The sequence below is a fragment of the Rhipicephalus microplus genome, chromosome 8, assembly GCF_043290135.1.
Source record: "Rhipicephalus microplus isolate Deutch F79 chromosome 8, USDA_Rmic, whole genome shotgun sequence".
In the NCBI taxonomy this organism is placed as follows: Eukaryota; Metazoa; Arthropoda; class Arachnida; order Ixodida; family Ixodidae; genus Rhipicephalus; species Rhipicephalus microplus.
The window spans coordinates 82,444,825-82,467,280 of NC_134707.1; the positions used below are offsets into that span (position 1 = coordinate 82,444,825).

At 45.7% G+C, this 22,456-nt stretch overlaps 1 protein-coding gene across 3 annotated transcripts in view; it reads right to left on the minus strand.

Annotated features, from left to right (window-relative positions):
- The window catches only part of ASPP (Ankyrin-repeat, SH3-domain, and Proline-rich-region containing Protein), a 43,505-nt gene that overhangs the window by 16,275 nt on the left and 4,774 nt on the right, over window positions 1-22,456 (minus strand). For all 3 annotated transcript variants that reach the window (XM_075872219.1, XM_075872220.1, XM_075872218.1), the window contains exons 2-4: window positions 12,615-12,846; window positions 11,057-11,247; window positions 8,748-9,152 (exon numbers count right to left, since the gene is read on the minus strand). In XM_075872219.1, the coding sequence (XP_075728334.1) occupies window positions 8,748-9,152; window positions 11,057-11,247; window positions 12,615-12,846 (828 nt within the window). The remainder of the gene's footprint in view (window positions 1-8,747; window positions 9,153-11,056; window positions 11,248-12,614; window positions 12,847-22,456) is intronic.

Sequence of the window (22,456 nt, forward strand, 5' to 3'; positions counted from 1 at the left end):
CAACACGCACCCAGCTCTGGTTTCAAAGATGCGACACACAGAAAAATCTACTCTGAACTCTCGCGCACCACTTTGCAGCCTCTATCTTCACCAAACACACACTTTGAACTGAAACTACAGGTTGTTGCCCACTGGTGTCCAAGAGATTATGAAACCTTCGGCATTACACGTGACCTTTCGAGATTGGAAGGTTGCGTTCGAGGTGGGGTATTTGGGCATTGTCAGACACAGTTTTAATGTTGAACTCAATTATGATCAGTGCGTCAAGTTTGACTGATGTTATTGGGAGAAATAAAATACAGAAGCCCACATTCAGTGGGCGGCGTCCAAACTCGTATCTCAGCACTGGTTCTTTCAAGTAAAAGCTATCAATCTCGCTATACTTTCTTTTTGGTACTGCAAGCACTTCATTCAATTGAGAGGGGCAAAACCATGTTATGATTGCCATATTTTAGATACACCAACAAGTACAAAGAAACACTGAGACGAAGACGAGGCACAGGGACAGGATAAGTTCCAGATATCACCGAAGGGTTTACTGCTCAAAAACAGCAATGCCGATACTTGCAAAATTAGCTGCTCCAGATGCCTCTTTTTGCAGATTCTAGTATAAGTGCACTGACATTTTTAAACACTAACCCTTTGAGATGCTTTGTAGACAATTGCGTGCATCCCTTGTTTTTTATAGTTGTGTAGACTAGAAGCCAAAAAGGTGCAGAACACATTTGGGTATAGAATAATGGAAACTCCATTTAACTTCATTTCACGGTTTGCTGCAGCATATGTCGTGTAACAATATGGTATGTTTACTAAAGGCATTACCTTGTTTGGCATGCCACTTTCCACAAGTAGCATCAAAAGCATAACTCTTAGGTCAACTTTGCTCAGAATGAGTGTAGCCTAAAACAAAATTGTGAAAAATGTCTAGCTTGAGATTCAATTTTATTCATAAAAAGATATACCATGTATGACTACAGAATAAGCAGCTCAGCAGTGATACAAGAACTGGTGCAGTGAAATAACAGTTTCAGTCTTGAAGAAGACAACTCAACATGTCAAAACGCTCATTCCAACAACACCCTGTGTTCATGAATTTTAGATGCAAGGCAGCTCTTTGACTAGCCTTTGTTACGCTGTCCCGTACGTCTGTACCAACATCCTCGCCGCAGGTGTTAGAGCGGTTCCAAGTAGGTCAAGTCACAGCTGCGCGTTGACGTCGCTCTCTCCCTCACCCGTAGCAGCTGCCGGCCCCTCTGCCCGCTGGCAACACACTTCCCTGTTGCTTCCCGCTCTCCAACACACGCAACACTCAACTACACGTCACGTGGCATTTACTTTCGCAACTGCAACAGCCACACAGACGCAGCCTGCCAACCATTCGCAATACGAGGCTGCGTCTGTACGGCTGCTGCAGACGCGCAGCTAAGTTTGTCTACTCTTTCGGCTCGTTAATCTGCGATGAAACTTACACAAAACCCAACCCAATTTGCAATTGAAACAAACATTTACTTGAGTAAACGATACACCGAGTTTTGCTTCAAACTGTTCTAGCACCCGCGCAGACAGCCGTTTGAACCGGGTCGATGCCATGGACACTGTTGCTGCTTCCCATTCCATCAGAGTTCCTTTTGCGGAGATGGTCCATAATTTTTTCATCTTCCATAATAAATAGATATTAACCAATTCAAAGGACAACGGTAAAAATGTGTCCCACAATTTTTTTCTTTGTTAAAGATTCCAATGCTTGTGTGTGTCACCATCAGTACTAACATTTGTGTTGCCATTTGTAAGAAACATCTAGAAAACTATAAAAAAATATTTTGCATGCTTGAAATACACAGCATAGGTTATACTTTAGATTTATTTTAAGTTGGTTTTGTTGTGTAAAATGTTTAGCGAAGAGTGCTCAATTACGTACACAACTAAAGTTTTAGATTTATGGTATGTTTCCCCTTTTCCAAATTTTGAGTGAGGTGACTGTAGCATGCAACTATGGAATTTTTTTTCGAAATTGGAGCAGCATATCGGCCGAAAATTGTAACTTGAATTAAACAAAAATAAAGGATTTCTTCGCTAAGCCAAGCTACATAACAGACATGCATAAATGTTCTTTTAATTTTGATAGACATTATCGCGTCACAGGACTGTGCTTTATGACAGAGAAAGCCATGAAGTTCTTTTTTATCCTTTTTTAGCACTACAGCACCAGTTGCTATGAGAACAAAAGTTGTGGATACAAAATACAAAATTGAGGGCCGAGGAAAAAGAACGACGAGACAGGTGCTCTAGACAGTCAAGGAGCAAACAGGAAACAGTCAAGGAGGCAAACAGGCGTTTGTCAAACAGGAAAAAGCGTTTCTTTCGCGCCGCAAAACTTTCGCCTTCTAATGAACGTTGGGCTTTATATGCAACAGCGTCTACGTTGTACATTCAAGCCCTTCGAGATACAAAAAAACATTTTCATTCCCATGTACTACCTTCCATGTTAACCACAAATGTTAAGAAATTCTGGCGAACTTTTAATCCCTCAACCGATGACGCTATCACACTGACCGATTCCTCTGGCGACCCCATTTCATCTGATATTTGTGCCTCAGTTTTTAACCGTACATTTGCTGAGAACTTTTCTGCCCATTCTGCTGTTAATAACCCCACAACAAACAGCCATACCTTTGAAAGTATGCCACCTATACTAATCAGTACACTTGGTGTTCTTGAGCTCATTGGTGGACTTAGCCTTCATTCAGCTCCCGGCTGTGATAATATTAGTAACAAGTTCTTGAAAAACACTTCGGCCTACGCTGCGTTAATCTTAACTAAACTTTTTCAACAGTCTCTTGATCAGTCCATTCTTCCAAATGAGTGGAAAATTGGGAAGGTCATTCCAATTCACAAGTCCGGAAGCAAGACATCTCCACTTAACTATCGCCCCATTTCCTTAACCAGCACATGTTGTAAAATGTTTGAGCATATTATTTTCACTAACCTTGTCGGTTTTCTAGAATCCAACTCTTTTTTCTGTTCAGCACAACACGGTTTTAGAAAACATTACTCATGTGAAACTCAGCTAATAACCTTTACTCATGCGCTACATCAAGTACTAGATCGATCATCGATCATTGACTGCATATTTTTAGATTTTTCTAAGGCATTTGACAAGGTTTGTCATAAATTGCTACTGCTTAAACTAAACACGCTTAATATTGGTATTAATTTACTGAAATGGATTGAGTGCTTCCTTTTAAACTGCTCACAATTTGTTTCTTTTAATGGCTTTAACTCAGAGTTTACAGATGTCTATTCGGGAGTTCCTCAAGGTTCAGTCCTTGGGCCTTTATTATTCCTAATTTATATTAATGATCTTCCTTCCGTTGTTAACTCTAATATTCTCCTATTCACGGATGACTGTGTTGTTTTTAGAGAGATAACGAACTCTAATGATGTTGCCTCACTTCAGTCTGATCTTGGCGCAATCGCAGACTGGTGCAGTGAATGGCTAGTGCAACTAAATATTAATAAATGTAAAGTCATGCGTGTTTCCAGAAAATCTTCCCGTCCACCACCATACCACATTGATAACATTCATTTAGAATCAGTAACTTCATATAAATACCTCGGTGTTTACATTACTGCAAACCTAAACTGGTCTGCTCATATCGAGCACTTAATTAACAAAGCTAACCGCATGTTAGGCTATCTTCGTCGAAATTTTTATCACGTTCCTTCCTCCTTGAAACTCCTGCTCTATAAAACACTAATCCGATCGAAATTAGAGTATGCTACATCGGTGTGGGATCCCACCCATATCAACTTAATTACTGCTCTAGAGATGGTTCAGAACAACTCTGTACGTTTCATTCGCGCTAATTACAGTCGCACCGCCAGCATAACTTCTATGAAATCAGACCTTTCCCTCCCATCATTATCACTGCGCAGAAAAGTGTCACGCATTGCCTTGTTTCATAAAATGTATCATCATCCTGATCTGCGCGATCGACTCATCCCTCAACCATCTTATGTATCCCATCGCACTGATCATCGTCACAAAGTTGGATTCGCTTCATGTAATACTGAGTACTTTTATCAATCATTTCTACCACGAACCTCTCGCGATTGGAATGGCCTTCCCGCTGACATTGTAAACATTAATAACTGTAAACATTTTCGCAATTCTGTAGCTAATATTGTATACTCAGGCTCTTTCTAACTTATAGTGCGTCTCTATTGTACTTGCATATTTTGTTCCTTTTATTTTGTTACCTTTTTGTGCTTTTACCACTCCCCCTCTGTAATGCCTCTGGCCCTGAGGGGTATAATAAAATGAAATGAATGAATGAAATGAAAAGAGAACAAGAATAGTGTCTCAAGATCTAAGAAAAAAGCCAGTACCTCTGGTTTTAATGGAGTTCATAAATTTTACGCAGCAGTTGTCTGTGCACTTACAAGATTCAATGCATCCACTGACACCATACTGATGTGCCTTGCCTCGATAATAACTGCTTGGGCTTAACATCCCCAAACCCAGATATGATTATGAGAAATGGCATAGTGCAGGGCTCCAGAAATTTTGTCCACCTGGGGCTCTTCAATGTGCACCTAAATCCAAGAACACAGTCTCTCTAAGCATCTTCACTTCTATCAAAAATGCCACTGCTATGGCCAGGATTCAATCCTGCCATCGGCAGGTCAGCAATCGAGCACTATGACCAAGGGTCTCACCTCAATTCATAGCCACAAACTACACGTGGGCAGTTATTTAGCTGCGACTGAGCTGTTAGCCCTTATGTACATAAACCTAAGAAACACACAGACCTTAATATACCGTATTTACTTGCATATTAGGTGCACTTTTTTTTCAGAAAATCCGGCTCGAAGTTAGAGGTGCGCCAATTACGCGGGGTAAAATTTTCGAAAATTTTTTCAACTCGGTTCTCGCGCTTTAAATCTGCACACTTGTCAAGTAAAAGGCGACTTTATCATTTACCAATTAATCACGGCATATTAAAGCAAAGGGGGGTCTAATCAGCGTTGCCGATCTGGGACAAAATGAAGTCTTTCTGCTGTCGGAGCTTTATAACAAAACTGTGGAAGTCCACCACTTTGTCCTCATATGCTGCGGGCAAGCGCTGGCACAAGGTGGTCCGCCTTCGCAGTGCGAGGCCATGGCGCCGCATGAAACGAGTTGTCCATCCGGAGCTGGCTTTGAACTCTTTTGCTTCGATGCCCTGCGCTCCGGCTATTCTGCGCGCCTCAGTCTGCACAATATCCCACGACACAGCACAGCCGTCTTGTCGTAGCTCCCGTATATGCCGGACCAGTTGCTCTTCGATGTTCGGATACCTGCCGGTCTTGGCACCGCGGAAAGCCCGTCGTGTCGTCTTCGTCGCCTTAAGTTTTTCTTCTTGGTCCCTCCAGTACCGAATACAGTAATCCCTCGTTAACTCGAAGCCATCAAATCCGGGGAAAATTTCGAGATAGGCGGTATTTCGAGTTAAGCAAAACGCCGAAAATGTTCGCCCAGGTCACTGTAAAAGAAAAGCCAGTGCTGCTAGGAAAAGCTCCACTGCACAAAACAGCTACCGTAGTAAAGGCACAAGAATTCGGAGGGAAAAAAAATTTATTACTGAGGACCAAAAAATTGCGTGATGCTCGCCTGTTTCGCTTTAGCGTTCGGTCCGAGAAAGGCGTCCTCCAGTTGCTCAACACATCGCATGAGCCGTTGGTCGCCACCGCTGCATTCGACCTTGTTGCGGAGCAAGCACAGCATGTTACGTGTTTCTGTCATCGTAGGCACTTCTCGAGGCTCTTCCTCATCTGCATGGTCATCTGCGTCGTTCACGGCCATCTCAACAATATCGGCGTCCGACAGCCTTCCAAAACCTTTTGTTTGTTCTTAAGCACTGTCGAGAAGTTTGACAAAGGGATGCCGAATTCTTTGGCGATGCACGACTTGCTTCGACTTGCTTTTTCCACTTCCTTGATTAGCGCGACTTTTCTCTCCAACGTCAGAGATTTGCACTGCTTTGGGCGGGACATCTTGGTCGATACGGAAGCGTCCGTTGCACAGACCACTCACTACTCAGCAAAACTGAGCTCAAGATGCGTCGTGCACAGATCGCGAGGAAAACAAAGAATACCAGCTCGCACATGCAAGGGCTAGGTTGCGTACTGACGGGCGCATGCTGCACACGCCGCCCACCGCGCATAAGTCGCGCGCAGGTGCGCACACGTGATCACTCCCACAGTTGCCTGACAAGGCTGATAGGAAATGGCTGCGTCCGCGGGAATTTCAAATTCGCCCTTCACGACTGCGTTCGGCACGTATAGTAAGAGCTAAGCGTTCGCACGGAGCCCTCGTTTCCTGTTGGGAGTAGACTTTGCCTTCTGCCCTCCCTGTCAAGATTTCGAGATATCCACTGTTCCCTCCGGAAAACGTTTCGAGATAAGAGGGGGCAAATACATAGCACCTATGGGAGGTTAATGCACGGCGAAAAAAGTTTCGACTTAACCGAGATTTCGAGATATGCGAGTTCGAGCTAACGAGGGTTTACTGTACTGGTTTCTCCAACGCCGAAATGCCTGCTTGCAGCCCGGTTGCCGTGCTCCAGCGCGTACTGCACTGCCTTCAGTTTAAACCCAGCCGTGTAGCTCGTGTACTTCCCCATGGTGGAACCAAAGTTCAATACACGACCACAACATACGCACACCGCTTGCAAAATGGTGTTTCTTTCTTTTTCTCTGATGGTGGTGATGGCGATCGAGCCCCCGGCGTTGTACACGTGACCTCCAAAAAGCGCGGCGATTTGGGGGGTATCAGTAATTGATGGAACAGCCGTTTTTTTTTCGCTCATGGGCGCTTTTTTTTTTTTCAAGTTTTATTTCGACAAACACGTTGGTTAGGTCGTTGCACTTCGAATTTTTTTTTTTTTTTTGCTTGTCGATTTGCCTTCTTTTTTTTTTTTTTCAGGGTACGGGGACCGCGTTCCAACTGTACCGCTAAGGGGTAGAATCGTTTCTGATCACGGCCAAGTTCGGGGTGCGCCTATTATGCACGGAATTAAAAAAAAATCTAATTTTCTGCGACCAAACTAGAGGTGCGCCTATTATGCAAGTAAATACGGTATTTAGTGTGTGCGAAGAGTTCGAACAGAGTCACTGAGCACAGAACAATGGGTGCTGGCAAAGATTGTGTACGGCATCTGGAAATAAGGACTAACAAAAATTGTTTTGCACGGTTTTTGAAATGCCTCTCTGGTCCACTTACTTTAGAACTTTTTGTGCGATAAAGTTGGCCAAAAGATCACAGCTTAATGCTCTCATGAGACAATAGGACAAGTACCGTCCCACTTTTTTCAAAGACATGTCATGGGACGATGCAAAGCATTAGTCCCACTTTTTTCTCGCTAACTAATAGTTATATTTTGGTGAAAAATGGAAAAAATTTGGGAAAAATTATTTTGGGAAAAATTTTACACTTCAGTTCCATGCCCCTGTTCCTAACTCTGTAAATGAAACTACTGTTCCGGGTGTGGCTACCCTGGAAGAGCCATGTTTTCATTTGTCGGGTCATCCTGATGAATTTCAATGGAAAGATTCATAACAAAGTCGTATTTAACCACAAAAATTTATGCACTTAAGTTCACTGGTTCCTAAGTTACCACTATGTGTCAGAGTAGTCCACAAATGTACCTCATGCAAGGTCTAGAAAATTTGGAAAATGGGCCAGCACTGTGGCGATTCCTGAACGGGTGCCTTAAGGCAGGACTGAGCCCATTCTTTCTGATTTATTTCCTAAAAATTTTTAGCAGAGTACACAAGAGTGTTACCATGCGGCACTCTTACTGACTTGGCTTTGCATGCTCTGGATGCCATTATGACAACGTTTGCGAAGTTTGCCAGCTCCGCAAGAAGGCGGCGGCTCCCTGCCAAGTATCTTCAGCCTATTGACATCCCTTCGAAGCCCTTCTTCCATGTTGGTTTGGACCTTCTCAGTCCCTTCCCAATATTTGCCTCGAGAAACAAGTGGGTCACGAATGCTACAGATTACACGACCCACTATGCAGCTACACATGCCCTGCAAACAAGCTACGCTACAGAAGTCGCAGATTTTCTACTACGAGATCGCATTTTAGTGCACGGAGCCTCGCGTCAACTGCCGACACATCACGGCCGTGCATCCTTTTCTAAAGTGGTTGACGATATCGTGTGTTCCTGCTCCGCCCAACGTAAGCTAACGACCTCTTATCACGCACAGACAAACAGGCTTACGGAATGCTTAAATAAACCCTGATGGACATTCTAATGAAATACGTCAAGGCCAACCATCGTGACTGGAACCTTGCAGTACCCTACATAACATTCGCGTACAATTAAACCCGGCATCACACTGCACCGTACTCGGTGTAACTGCTGCCACACGATAGTATGCGGTTGAGCATCACATGACACGTTTATTTAAACAAAACATGGCAGTTTTTTTAATTTTGAAAAGCCCGTCATGAATGACAGCCCGAAAAAAACAGTTGACTACCCGCACAATCGGAGTCACTCGAGGACGGCGGAAAATTGTCTTGTGAAGACGGTGGAAAATTGAGGAGTATGTGTGAAGACTGACCAGAATGATGACAAACGGGGCACACAAGGAGTGCCGAAATGGAAGGCTCTGAAGCAGACGACAAGAAAACTCATACTGGAGAAACAACCAAGCCACCGTGCTTAATGGAGAAAACGCAAAACTGGCATCTCACCTCCGGCTGCCTATTAGGCGGAGGAAGCGGAGGAGGAGGGGGCGGAGGCTGCAAAGGCGGAGCGGGCCGGAACTTGGTGTTGTACGGCAGTGTCTGGTACTTGGGGTCCGAGCGCGGCCGGGGCTCCACCGCGGCCACGTTGGCAGCGAGCAGGAGTGGGGGTGGGGGACCGCTTGCTCCGCAGCCACCGGGTCGCACGTTGCTGGGAGCCACCACTGTCAGCTGCTGCGCCGCGAGTTGCTGCTGTTGCTGCTGCTGCGCCAACTGCTGCTGCTGCTGGCTGTTGTGTAGGCGCTTCTTGTGCAGCCGCTGGCGCAGCTCGGCGATGCGACGATCCAGGGCCTGCACCTCTGCCTGGCGCTGAGCGAGCTGTTCTCGCTGCTGCCCCGCACGCTGGGCTCGTGCCTGGAGTGGGACAGAGGTGCGCCAGTAAGCGAATCACTTTGTCCCTACTTAAGTGGATACTGAAACCTCGATTTTATGAGCACAGATAATACGAAATATTGGTTATTACGAAGTAACTGAAAAATGGTCTTGTGATAGATCCGTGTCAGAAATGTACCTTTAAAACTAAATTTTTGGAGGATATAAGGAAGTTTTTTTCCGTGTAAGGTGCAACTTCGTTATAACGAGATTTGAGTTACACCACTGACAAACGCAGAAGTAAGGCCATATATGACGATACAGGCCTCAAACGAAATGAAGAGACAGCAGTATGTTTTGAGTTCAATTAAAGAAAAAAAATATATTAGCTAATTCTAAGCTTAAGCATGATATAAGCAATACGATTTGAGCTAATCGCCACCTAATGCTGGCACTTAAAGCAATGCATTCCCTATATCGCTTATACGAATAACTTCAATGGGGATTTGTCATCAGCATTGGAGAAACGTGTCGATACCGATATTGAGAATGCTGAAAATCTGGACATCGATTCTGGAATATAAAGATTTTGTTCCACGGTTATGTGTGAACACATGATGACCACATGGGGTGCCTCTCTCTCTTTCTCTCTCTCTCTCTCTCTCACACACACACACACACACACACACACACACACACACACACACACACACACACACACACACACACACGCACGCACGCACGCACGCACGCACACACACACGCACACACACACACACACACACACAAATTCTTGAGAGTAGTCCTGTCTTGACGGCTTACCAGAACAAAGTCTTAGTAATCACAATAAGAATAGTAAATAATGTGATTGCCATTTAGCAAAGCCAGAAAGATTTCTTTTCCTTTATGAAGCTGCGAGCAACTAGAAAAGCGTATGCTGGTCATATGCAACCTGCGGGCTGCGTGTTTGAGACCTCTGGCCTAAAGGCATGCTTAAGGCAAGTAGCCTTTTGTGTCCTTGCAAAAGGTCAATAGCATTTTGTGTCAGTGTGAAAACATCTCAGAAGGCAATCTTATACGCAGCAGCATATCGATAACCATGAGATTAAGGTAAATATTGGACATAATATGTGCCACCATGGGATATTGTGGAACACAAGTACCATAACGGAATGGAGACTCAGTACAATTATCTACAAGTACTCAACTTAGCCATGAAAAAAAATGGAACATTTTAGTGCATCGCGAGATGGAAGAAAACGAGACTTTTACGCTTCAGTCCGATTCCTGCACGACAACTTCACGTCACTGTTGCTTCTCGGTGGGCTGATTGGTTTGGTAGCATTTTAACAAAAAAATGGTGCAAGAAAACACTGATGGAAGAGGCACGCGCGTGAGCGGCGGCGGCATAATGTATGTAGCATACAGTTGCCAATAAAATATTTCTTCAACAACCTCTTGCAGCTGTCCCCTCGTAACAATCGCTTATTCACCGAACCATACCAATCTATAATATCTAACACACCAATACCTTGAGAACAATGCAAGTTGCATTGTCACAGAACTGTGCTTTGCTAAAGGTCATAGCTCCTCTGCACCACAGTACAGGCACATAGCGAATGTCAGAAGGCCGTTCCTGGAGGTGGACGGTTATGACAGTATACGGACTACTGAAACATAATTCTGTTTGGAATTAAGCACTTCATTGCCAGGTAACATGTAAAATATTTCTGGAACATTATTTAAATACAACCCACGTATACTTAAAATTTGCCTCTAGTGTCCCTTCAGCTAGTCTTCAGAGAAACAAATGGCTCTGCAATCTGGCAAAGCTGCAATCAAGGAGCACGGCTAAGCCTAAAGTGGATGGTTGGGCATCTAGGATAAGTTTAAAGCTGGTTTTAAGCTTAACACGTTTCTGGTTAGACCCAACAAATGTCGCTTACCATAAGCATCTCGTGTCGTGCCCTGTCCGTTCCACTTGTGGCAGATGTGACTCCGGCACTGCCGTTGGCGCCGCTCGAGTTTCGCCGCAGTTCCTCCAGCTGCCGGGTGAGCTCCTCCACCTTGGCGGCCGCCACCGACAGCTCTTTCTCCTTGGCCGAGAACAGAGCCCGCACGGCCTCCAGCTCAGCCGCTGCATTGTCATTGTCGACAGGCCATAATGATTGTTTAGGCGAATGTATGCGAAACACAGCAGATCAGTTTTTGCAAAACGGCCGAAAGTTCATATAATAAACAAAACAAGAATCGTGTGTTCCTTTGCGATGTGGCGCTGCAAGGAAATCGGTAAGATTTATTCCATAATATTTAGGAATGTCACAAGAAACAAAGTTCACAAGATCGTACATTTATTTTTCAATGAAAACAGAGGCAGAAACATGGAGTTTTATGCACTGCAAGGCAGCCATACCGACCATCTTTGCTTTGCTTTGTGAGCATCTTTGCATTTGCCATCATCCTATAATTTGCTAGATGCACAGATGGCAGAATGGCTACCGTAAAATCTCGAGGAAGCACACCCCTCCCTTTACCAAGAGATTTTAAATATGAGTGCCTTTCTCTACTACCATCATCTTCACCGTTTTTTCAACTGTTTTGATTTACCCGACAATAGCAAAATACAGTGAATGCATGCATAATCATTAAACCATTTCATTAGAAGTACAGGCGTGCATTTTTTATCCTAAGCAACTTTTCCATCCTCGTCTTAAATTTTGATCTGCAACATAGCAAGGGCCCCTCCACCCCCTAAATCGGAAGGGGGGGGGGACTTGTTTGAGATATTACGGTAACCCCAAAAGGTGACTGGTCTAGGACTCGAATCCCAGGCTATGATTTCTCTTCAATAAAGAAGCTCCCTTTTTAAGAGCCACATGCATCTTGAACCATGCATACAAAACCGCAAAATGGGCCTGAGTGAACTATAACCTAATGACAAGTAAGTCGCAGCTGACATTAAAAAAACTTACTCATAACCAGAAATTCATTATAAATGTATATTGATACTAATACTGCACTTCTGGGGCAAGAATATTTTTTTACTTTGTTATTATCAGCAATTTGTTATATTCATGTTCATTGTATCGAGGTAGCACACAAATGTTGCAGACAACATTGAAATGTATCTAGATTTTCAACATCAAAGACGGATGTGCACGAACCTGCACCATTGAGTGCATGTCATAAGACTGATGTCACAAGGTGACCCACTGTCGGAGAAATTCGGCAGGCACACCAGTAGGACCACTTCATCATTTGCAAAAGCAATCGATTTTCACGCTTTGTCAACTGGGTGGGCTCTTCTATGCTTTCTTAAGCTACATCAAATTACCAAATTAGGTTCATAGTACTGAATTCCAGTCTATGAATAAATGGGCAAAAAAGACTGCATTTAAGCATGTCAGCGTGTGGCATGGCAGGATGTCAAATTCATTTTATGACGACATTTCGTCAAAGCATTTAGTTCGAGAACCTACCAATAGGACTATTAAAGGCACCTACCAAGACTGGCATTTCCAGCCTGTTGCTGGTCTAGCTGAGCCCTCAGACGCCGTAGCTTCAGTTCCTGAGGCTCGTGCGGGGCCTGCCGTAGGAACCGCAACCGCTGCTCGCGGGCCACCAGCTGCTGCTGCTGCCATGCCAACTGTTGCTGCTGCCTCAGAGCCACTGCACGCAGCTCCGCCACACTGAGGCCCCCGGCGGCCGGCCCGTCACCAGCCGCGGGAGGTGGAAGCTGCGTCGGGTGACACCACATGGTGCTGCTTTTAGAGGTTCACAGGAAGAAGAGACACACGTACTAAAGGAGAAGATGAATGCAAAGGGCTTATAGATTGGAACACGTCAGATCAACACAATGAAATTGTGAATATTGCACTCGGCTGCTGACCTGAAGGTCGCAGGTTCGATTCCTGTCATAACGGTTGCATATCAAAAGAAACGAAATGATAGAGCTTTATGTACTGGGCAATGTCAGTGTATGTTGAAGAACCCCGGATGGTGGAAATGCATCCATCACAATCATATTGTCACGTGATTACGGATAGAATATGTCTGTTCACAGGAGCAGCAGCACTGGACATTGAGCCGAACCGATCAACATAAACACGAGCCTATCACCCAGTCTTCCTCTTTGTCACAATGGCACAAAAGCCCATTGGCATGCGTCAATTTCGTTCGATGCCTTTGACATTACCCCTTTCCAAAAAAAGTACCGTCTTGATGCTCCATGCCAATTAAAAGTGAAAGTAATTGCATACAGACACAAGGACGCATGATAAAGTAGTGTCAGGTGGTTCGGGGGTAGTGTGGCTTCATCGGTGACACATGAACAAGGTCCGCCTGCTGTGAACGTCGAGATCACCGAGCTGTGTCTTCACGCAGGACTTCTTAGTTGACATGTTCAGGCGCCGTAATACTCTATAAGGACCGAAGCAGCAGTAAAGTAACTATTCCGAGCAGCCGCTTTGGCAAACGAGAATCCACAGCCGCATCACATCACCGGGTTGGTAAATAACATGACGATGATGAGAGTTGTACCCCAGTGAATCGATGCATTTTTGTTTTCTGATCCGCTCAAATTCAAGCTTGCGGGCCGCGTCGGCGAGCCCTATAAAGTCATTGGCATCAGTAGCAATATCAGTCATGTCAGGTAAGAGCATGTTATTCAGCATCGTAATTGCTTCTCGGCCATGAAGCGATCGGAAAGGACTGAAACCTGTAGTCTCTTGAACCGCAGTGTCGTAAACGAACGTTACACATGGCAAAACCTCATCCCAGTATTTGTGAACGTGGTCGACGTACGTAGATACCATGTCAGCAAGGATCTTGTTTAATCTGTCCGTCAGAACACCGGCTTGTCGATGGTATGCGGTCGTTTTCTGATGAGCGGTTCCACTAAGCCTCATGACGTCTTGCATCAGTTGGGCTGTAAAGACTGTTCTACGGTCAATGATAACAACTGCTGGCGCTCCATGGCTAAGGACGATATTGTTCATGAAAAAATACGCAATCTCATTGGCGGTGCCTCGTTGTAGAGCTTTCGTTTCACAGTACCTTGTTAAATACTCAGTAGCGATTACCATCCAGCGGTTGCTATTATGTGACTTTGGAAATAGCCTAAGCAATTCCATGCCAATTTGTTGAAACGCTTGTGATGGTGGTGCAATAGGCTTCCATAAACCACCAAGGCACATAGGTGGGGCTTTATAGCGCTGGCAATGGTTACATGTTTTAACATAATGATTGACATCCTGGGTGAGCTTTGGCCAACAGTAGTGAGTCCGATTTGGGCAACGGTACGCACGCATCATAGGTGGCCAGAGGAGGTCTCGTCGTGGCAGGCAGATCAAATGTCAGCACATAGGTCTGATGGAACGACGAGCAAGTATTCAATCGCATAAGGTACGAAGCTTTGTTTTTTTTTTATGTGGAGGACGTCGTTGTAGAGACAAAATGACCCTGAACATGCGAATGCCCGTGGTGGAATTAACCTAGCAAATACCTTAAAGGCCACCTGTGGTGGCCTTTAAGGTATTTGATGTGTGGTGGCCTTTAAGGTATTTGATAAGCTGTCCAAGCTCTGAATCATTCCACTGTTATTGAGTTAAGTCAGATTCATAGACCGCACAATGAAAACGGCCATCGGTATGTAGTGCCACCATCACCATCATCATTTCTCAATCACCGCGCCGCGCCTCTCGCGCAGCTGATGCTAGCTCGAGCTGCGCGAGGATTAGAACAAGCTAGCGGACTTGGTGTGTCGGACGTGGAAAGCCACGCGGCTCCGCTTCAGGAGTGGAATAAAGTAGCGAGAGAACGACACGACCACGTTGGCCGCCGTCCCGTCTTCCTTTCTTGCTACATTGGTGGTATCATCATCCCTCGATGTCGTTGCAAGGGGGGAACGGGAAAGGCAATCGGCATCAGTGTGCCCCCGGCCAGACTTGTACACGACTCTTACCCCAAATTCTTGAAGGCGCAAACTCCTCCTTGCGAGGCGCTCTAAAGGGTCCTTAAGATTGGCCAGCCAACAGAGGGCATGATAATCCGTAACGACTCTGAATGGACCACCATACAGATACAGTCAGAACTTTGATATCCCCCTAATAACAGCAAGACATTCCTTCTCCGTGGTCGAGCAGTTATTTTCCGCAGATGACAGAATGCGACTAGGATAAGTGATAGGACGCTCGGTGCCATCTTGCCACTGGACGAGCACTGCACCAAGACCAATGTTGCTTGCGTCACTGTGCAGTTCGGTGGCGGCATCTTCATCAAAGTGCCCTAGTAAGGGCTCATTCTGAAGGCGCTGTTGAAACTTGGAAAAAGTGGCTCTCTGCTCTCGACCCCATACAAAAGGAGTATCCTCCTTCGTTAAGTGGGTAAGGGGTTCAGCGACGTTAGTGAAGTTCTGCACAAAGCGCCTGTAGTATGCACAGAGACCCGAAAATCGGCACACATCCTGTTTGTTCGAAAGTGGGGGAAATGCAGCAACAGCCATTATCTTTTCTGGGTGGGGTCGAATGCCATCGTGGCTGACAAGGTAGCCGAGGAACTTTAGTCCCTCAAAAGCGGAATCTTGGGCGAGTCTCTGGCGACTCCGGACAGTGGTCCAGGGCAGATTGTTCCGCTCTAGATACAGGTCTAGATCGAGATCCCGGACCCGGAAGGGCTTTACTCACAAGACCCCACCCCATTTCCATTCACACAAGTAACCTAAATCCGGGGCTCCAGGCTCAGCGATCAAGCAAGCGTCCAAACATGGCGAGGTGAGTTATGCACGAGTTGCTTCTTCCGCTGCTCCTATAACGGCTAATCCAGAATATCAAAAAATCATTAGCGAAAACAAACTCCTCCGTGAGAGCTTGGCAGAAATAAAACGAGAGTTGGCCTTCTTCAAAGCTAACCGCGGTACGGAATCGAGCCAAAAAATACTTTCTAAAGCAGCCGGCACATCTGGCCAGGTTACGATCGAGCCTAATTCTATGGAAGGTACTTTAAAAGAAGTAATGCAGCAACTGCAAAGCATGCAAAGCTTTCAGCAGCAAATGCTTGCCGAATTTCAGAACCTAAAAAGTTATGTCGACGAATCTATTGCCAGCATAAGGGCCGCTGTTCTTAAACGGCATAAAAGCAGCCCGGGTGCTTCTTCTATCCGTCGTCCGAAGCAACTCCCAACCTTGGACAGCGACAGCACTATCCATGGCGAGTAAAACACGAGCACACACCGAATATCTCAAAATTTGGCAATGGAATTGCCGCACCTTCCACAAACGTGCGGCTGCTCTACAACAATTTCTTAATACGGCACCAGTCAAACCTGATGTCATTTGTCTACAAGAGGTTGGCAATAAACCAGTCAAATTGAGTGGCTACTACACGATATCAAATCCAGACTACCCTAAAGTCGCCGCCACGTTGGTTCTTAAGGAAATAGCAACAAGTATAGATTATCTGGTAACAAGCAGCATTAACCACCAGATCATAAGTATACTACCGCACAAGCGTAGCAAAGCCAAAACCATAATTACGAACGTGTATAGCTCCCCTAGGGAAAAGAGGGCCGATTTTGACGCACTCATTCGCTATGCCAAGAGTAATTCCAGCATTCAGGATCGACTACTGCTTCTCGGGGACTTTAATGCCCCTCACACTACTGGCAGTACCGAAAAGACACCCCGAAAGACCGGGAACTCGAGCGAGTTGTTGATGCGCATGGGCTCCAACTTCTCGTACTCCCACAACACCCGACAAGATTGGGTAATAGCGTCAGCAGATACACATTTCTTGATCTTGCATTCATAAATAATGTTGATGAGGTGTTCTGGAGCAGCCTAGAAAAGAATCTCGGCAGTGACCATTATATTTTGAGCGTGTCGATTGACTCCCCCGAAATTCGGCAGTCTCATGGCCATGTTGTATTAACAGATTGGGTAACTTATCGTAAAGTCCCACTGCCCGAAATTTTACTGGATAGCGCTGAAGATTGGGCAACGCACATACGAGAGGCTCACAAAGCAACTTATAAGCGGGTTGCGCTCACAGCGCAAACCCCGGTAGTCGATAGCCATCTGATACATATGTGGGAATCCAGGAGAGAGCTCACCAAGCGATGGAAACAACAGCGACTCAATAGAAAATTGCGCCACACAATTGCTGAGATATCTGAGCAGGCAAATGCTTACACGCAGCAGTTGGAGACGGCGAGCTGGGCGAATTTTCGCGACTCACTCCAAGGAACCTTACACACGTCCAAGACATGGGCAATACTGCGTAGCATAATGGAACCTGGCAAAACCAAAACGGCAGCAAACCGAACTCTTAAAAGCTCGCTGGGGAATTTCCAGGAACAGATGACGCCCTCCTCGCTAAGCTCCGAGACAAGTACATAGGCGCGTTCACAACTCCCCCGTGCACTTTAGCATACCAAGGCCAGGAAAACGTCGTGCTCGACGCACCGATCACCAAGGCAGAACTATTCACGGCCGCGCAAGCAGCAAAGCGCAATACTGCCCCTGGGCCTGACCAGTTAACAAACGCGATGATTCGGAATCTGAGCGATGAACACCTGGAACAACTTACTCAATATTTTAATGAACAGGTATGGAAGAAGGGCGTGGTTCCTCAACATTGGAAGGAAGCCAAAATTATCCTTATTCCGAAGCCAGGAAAAACACCCGACCTAGAAAATCTAAGACCAATATCATTAACATCCTGTCTTAGCAAATTATTCGAAAAGGTGATTCACACACGCCTCACGACTTACATTGAAGATCGGAACCTTTTTCCAACAAGCATGTTTGGATTTCACCAACATTTGTCAACGCAGGACGTCTTCCTTCTACTTCGGGAAGAGGTACTCTGCAATACCACGGTTGGTGCAGAACATCTCGTCGTAGCTCTTGATTTGAAAAGCGCATTTGACACTATGTCCCATGAGCTCATCTTATCTGAGCTAAATGACATCGGCTGTGGGCAAAAGATATATGACTACGTTCGCTCTTTTCTAACCTCTCGCACTGCTACAATAGGCCTAGGCAATACACGCTCAGATCCGTTTCCTATGCCCAATAGGGGCACACCACAAGGGGCGATACTATCTCCTCTTCTCTTCAACATGGGCATGAGACGCTTAGCAAGAAGACTAGACAGCGTTTAAGGGCTAGGGTATGCGTTCTATGTGGATGATATTACCCTATGGACCAACAGTGGCTCTTTAGGACAAAAAGAGCAAATCCTACAAGACGCAGTGACAGCTGTTGACGACTTCGCTTATCAGAGCGGAATGAGCTGTGCTCCCGATAAATGTGAATTTATTAGAATCCGAGGTAGAGGCCGCCGCATTCACGAGCCGGTCAACCACTTTTTAGGAGACCACAAGATAAAAGAGGTACAGAAAATGCGAGTCCTCGGACTGTGGCTACAAAGCAACAAGCGAGTGGACCACACAATAAAAACCCTCAGAACAATGGTGAAGCAGATCTCCCGTATGATTTATAGAGTCACCTATCACCGAAAAGGTTTCAAGGAAGCTGAGACGCTCCGGCTGGTTCAAGCTTTTGTCCTCAGTCGGCTAACATATAGTCTTCCTTTCCAGGAGATTAACAAAACCGATTTAAAGGCCCTAGATGCGTTGATACGAACATCGTACAAGGCAGCTCTCGGCCTACCACTTGGAACGTCTCGAAGCCCTTGGTATACACAATCATTATGAGGAGTCACGCGCAGCGGTGCTCATTTCTCAACGGGAGAAGCTTAACGTAAATACTCCTGGGAGAAAATTGCTACGCCATGTAGGTTACCCAGCTTGTCCTCAGTATGCGGGAGAGGAACTGGAGTCCATGGCTTAACAGCTACGTGAAAACATTCTAGTATCATCTATCCCAAAAACTATATATTATAATACTATACTATAAAACTAGCAGTAACCTAACTACTAAAAACTAGCAAATACTATAAGAACTAGCAGTAACCCAGATGACACACCACCAGTAATGACACACCACCAGTAATGATAGAAGAAGTCAGAAAAGCTTTGGAGAGCATGCAAAGAGGCAAAGCTGCTGGTGAGGGTCAGGTAACATCAGATCTGCTGAAAGATGGAGGACAGGTTGTGTTAGAAAAACTAGCCACACTGTTTACGAGGTGTCTCCTGACGGGAAGGGTACCAGAGTCTTGGAAGAACGCTAACATCATCTTAATACATAAGAAAAGAGATGACAAGGACTTGAAGAATTACAGGCCGATCAGCTTGCTCTCTGTAGTATACAAGCTATTTACAAAGGTAATTGCTAACAGAGTAAAGAAAACATTAGAATTCAATCAACCAAAGGAACAAGCAAGATTTCGAACAGGCTACTCAACAATTGACCACATTCATACTATCAATCAGGTAATAGAGAAATGCTCAGAGTATAACCAACCACTGTACATAGCCTTCATAGGTTACGAGAAGGCGTTTGATTCAGTAGAAATATCAGCCGTCATGCAGACACTGCGGAATCAGGGCGTAGATGAAGTATATATAAACATTCTGGAAGAAATCTACAGGGGATCAACTGCTACCATAGTGCTTCATAAAGAAAGCAACAGAATACCAATCAAGAAGGGTGTAAGGCAGGGGGACACAATCTCCCCAATGCTATTTACCGCGTGCTTACAGGAGGTTTTCAGAAGCCTAGAATGGGAACAGTTAGGGATAAGAGTTAATGGAGAATACCTTAGTAACCTGCGCTTCGCCGATGACATTGCATTGCTGAGTAACTCAGGGGACGAATTGCAACTCATGATTACGGAGTTAAACAAGGAGAGCAGAAAGGTGGGTCTTAAAATTAATCTGCAGAAAACGAAAGTAATGTACAACAACCTCGGAAAGGAGCAGCACTTTGAGATAGGTAATAGTGCACTTGAAGTTGTAAAAGACTATGTCTACTTAGGGCAGGTAATAACCGCGGAGCCGAACCACGAGATTGAAGTGAATCGAAGAATAAGAATGAGATGGAGCACATTTGGCAAGCACTCTCAAATTATGACAGGTAGATTGCCACTATCCCTCAAGAGGAAGGTATATAACAGCTGTATCTTGCCGGTACTTAGCTACGGAGCAGAAACCTGGAGACTTACAAAGAGGGTTCAGCTTAAATTGAGGACGACGCAGCCAGCAATGGAAAGAAAAATGGTAGGTGTAACCTTAAGAGACAAGAAGAGAGCAGAGTGGATTAGGGGACAAACGGGGGTTAAGGATATCATAGTTGAAATAAAGAACAGGAAATGGACATGGGCCGGGCATGTAGCGCGTAGACAGGATAACCGCTGGTCATTAAGGGTAACTAACTGGATTCCTAGAGAAGGGAAGCGGGTTAGGGGAGACAGAAGGTTAGGTGGGCAGACGAAATTAAGAAGTTTGCGGGTATAAATTGGCAGCAGCAAGCACAGGACCGGGTTAACTGGCGGAACATGGGAGAGGCCTTTGTCCTGCAGTGGACGTAGTCAGGCTGATGATGATGATGATCCCAAAAAACACGGGCCCCCGATATCACAAAGGTCGTAAGAGTGCACGAGCTCGCAAGTTACAGCGGCAATTCGGGAACAATCCGGACACGGTGTACACAGATGTCGCCCTATGCGGCACGAACAAGTACGCGCTCGCAGTCGTAAGAGCGGCCCCGGGTCAAGGCCTTTTGACTTGCGCCTCGGCACGAGCCGCGTCCGCGAATAACGCTGAGGCTTTAGCTATTGCGCTTGCAATTAAAGCTAAAGATGTTCTGGGACGATCGTCCCTTGTTCTCACCGATTCCATGGTCGCATGTAGACTCTTTCTCACGGGCAGACTACCACACAACACCATTCGCCTATTAGGACCTGACCTAACGCAGGACCATGCTATCATCTGGTGCCCGGGTCACGCAGGACTCGATGGCAATGAGAGAGTGGACGGCGCAGCTCGTGCTTTAACCAACCGAGCAGCCTACCACTCCGGCGACAGCCCCTTTTTACCGCGAGATATCCTTGAGAACCAACGGCTTGAGCGACGAAGGTACAGTGTACCACACACAGCTTTACCCGGCCGGAATTCTTATGAGTGGCGCCGTATACAAATAAACACATATCCAAATCTTTTGTTGAAGCACGCCATTCACCCTGCAATGTACAGCGATAGTTGTTCGTGGTGCGGAGGCAGGCCCACTCTCGCCCACATAACGTGGGATTGTCGGAAAAGGCCAACCGAAATTAACTCGCCGCAAATAGCTGGCAAAATTTCCGCAAGGGAGCAGTGGGAGACTTTGCTCGCCAGCGAGGATCTGGGACTGCAACTAGCGCTCCTCGACCAGGCGCAGCGGGTCGCTAAAGCCAGTGGAGCCCTGGAATAGGGGGGCCCCAACCACATGCTCCCCGCATTTTTTTCGTTGTTTTTTTTTCAAATGAACGTTTTGATATATATATATATATATTAGTTCCTCAAAGCTGAAATAACACTTCTCTGGTTTTAGTGATAGGCCTACGGATCGAATAGCAATGAAAACGGACTGAAGTCACTGTAAATGTTGTTCAAATGTTTGGGAAAAAGCAACGAAGCTGTCTATATAGACGAGGCGGGATTCCCACATCAGATAGGACGTCACGGTGTCTATCATCCTTTGGAACGTAGCCGGTGCAGAGCACAGTTCAAACGGTAGCACTTTAAATTTGTTGAGACCATCGGGAGTTATAAACGCTGTTTTTTTCCTGTCGCGTTCATTGACCTCGATCTGCCAGTAGCCGCTGCGCAAATCCATTGATGAAAAATATTGGCATTTCGAAATCGATACAGTGAGTCATCTATGCGTGGGAGAGGGTAGACATCTTTCTTCATCAGTTCGTTGAGTTTCCAGTAATCCCTGCCAAACAAAAAAGTGCTGTCTACGACAGGCGACGCCCATGAACTGTTCAAGGGTTGGACGACGTCATTGTCGAGCATCAGTTTCACCTGAGAATGTATCGCTTTTTGTTTTTTTTGCAACACATGGTAGGCTTGCTGTCGTACAGGGCGTTCAGTAGGGTCCATTATAATGCGGTGCTTCAACAGTTGAGGTCTGCCTGATTTTGGAAGTGGACGCAAAGCAGTCACTATACGTTCGTAAAATCATCAGTATCTGCTCCTGCTGCGCAGAGGATAGCTGGCAATTCCCGTCAACTGTACTGGCCAATGCAATGTCACTTCGGCGCAGTGGCAATCGGAGCAGTAGTAGAACATGCTTTGTCATCAATGGCTTTGAAGCTCTTAATCCCTGTTCGCTTTGCCAAGTGTTGGTAGTCACCGCTGAAACTCGTGATCAAAATATGAGCCCTTCGACATTTCAGTTGGA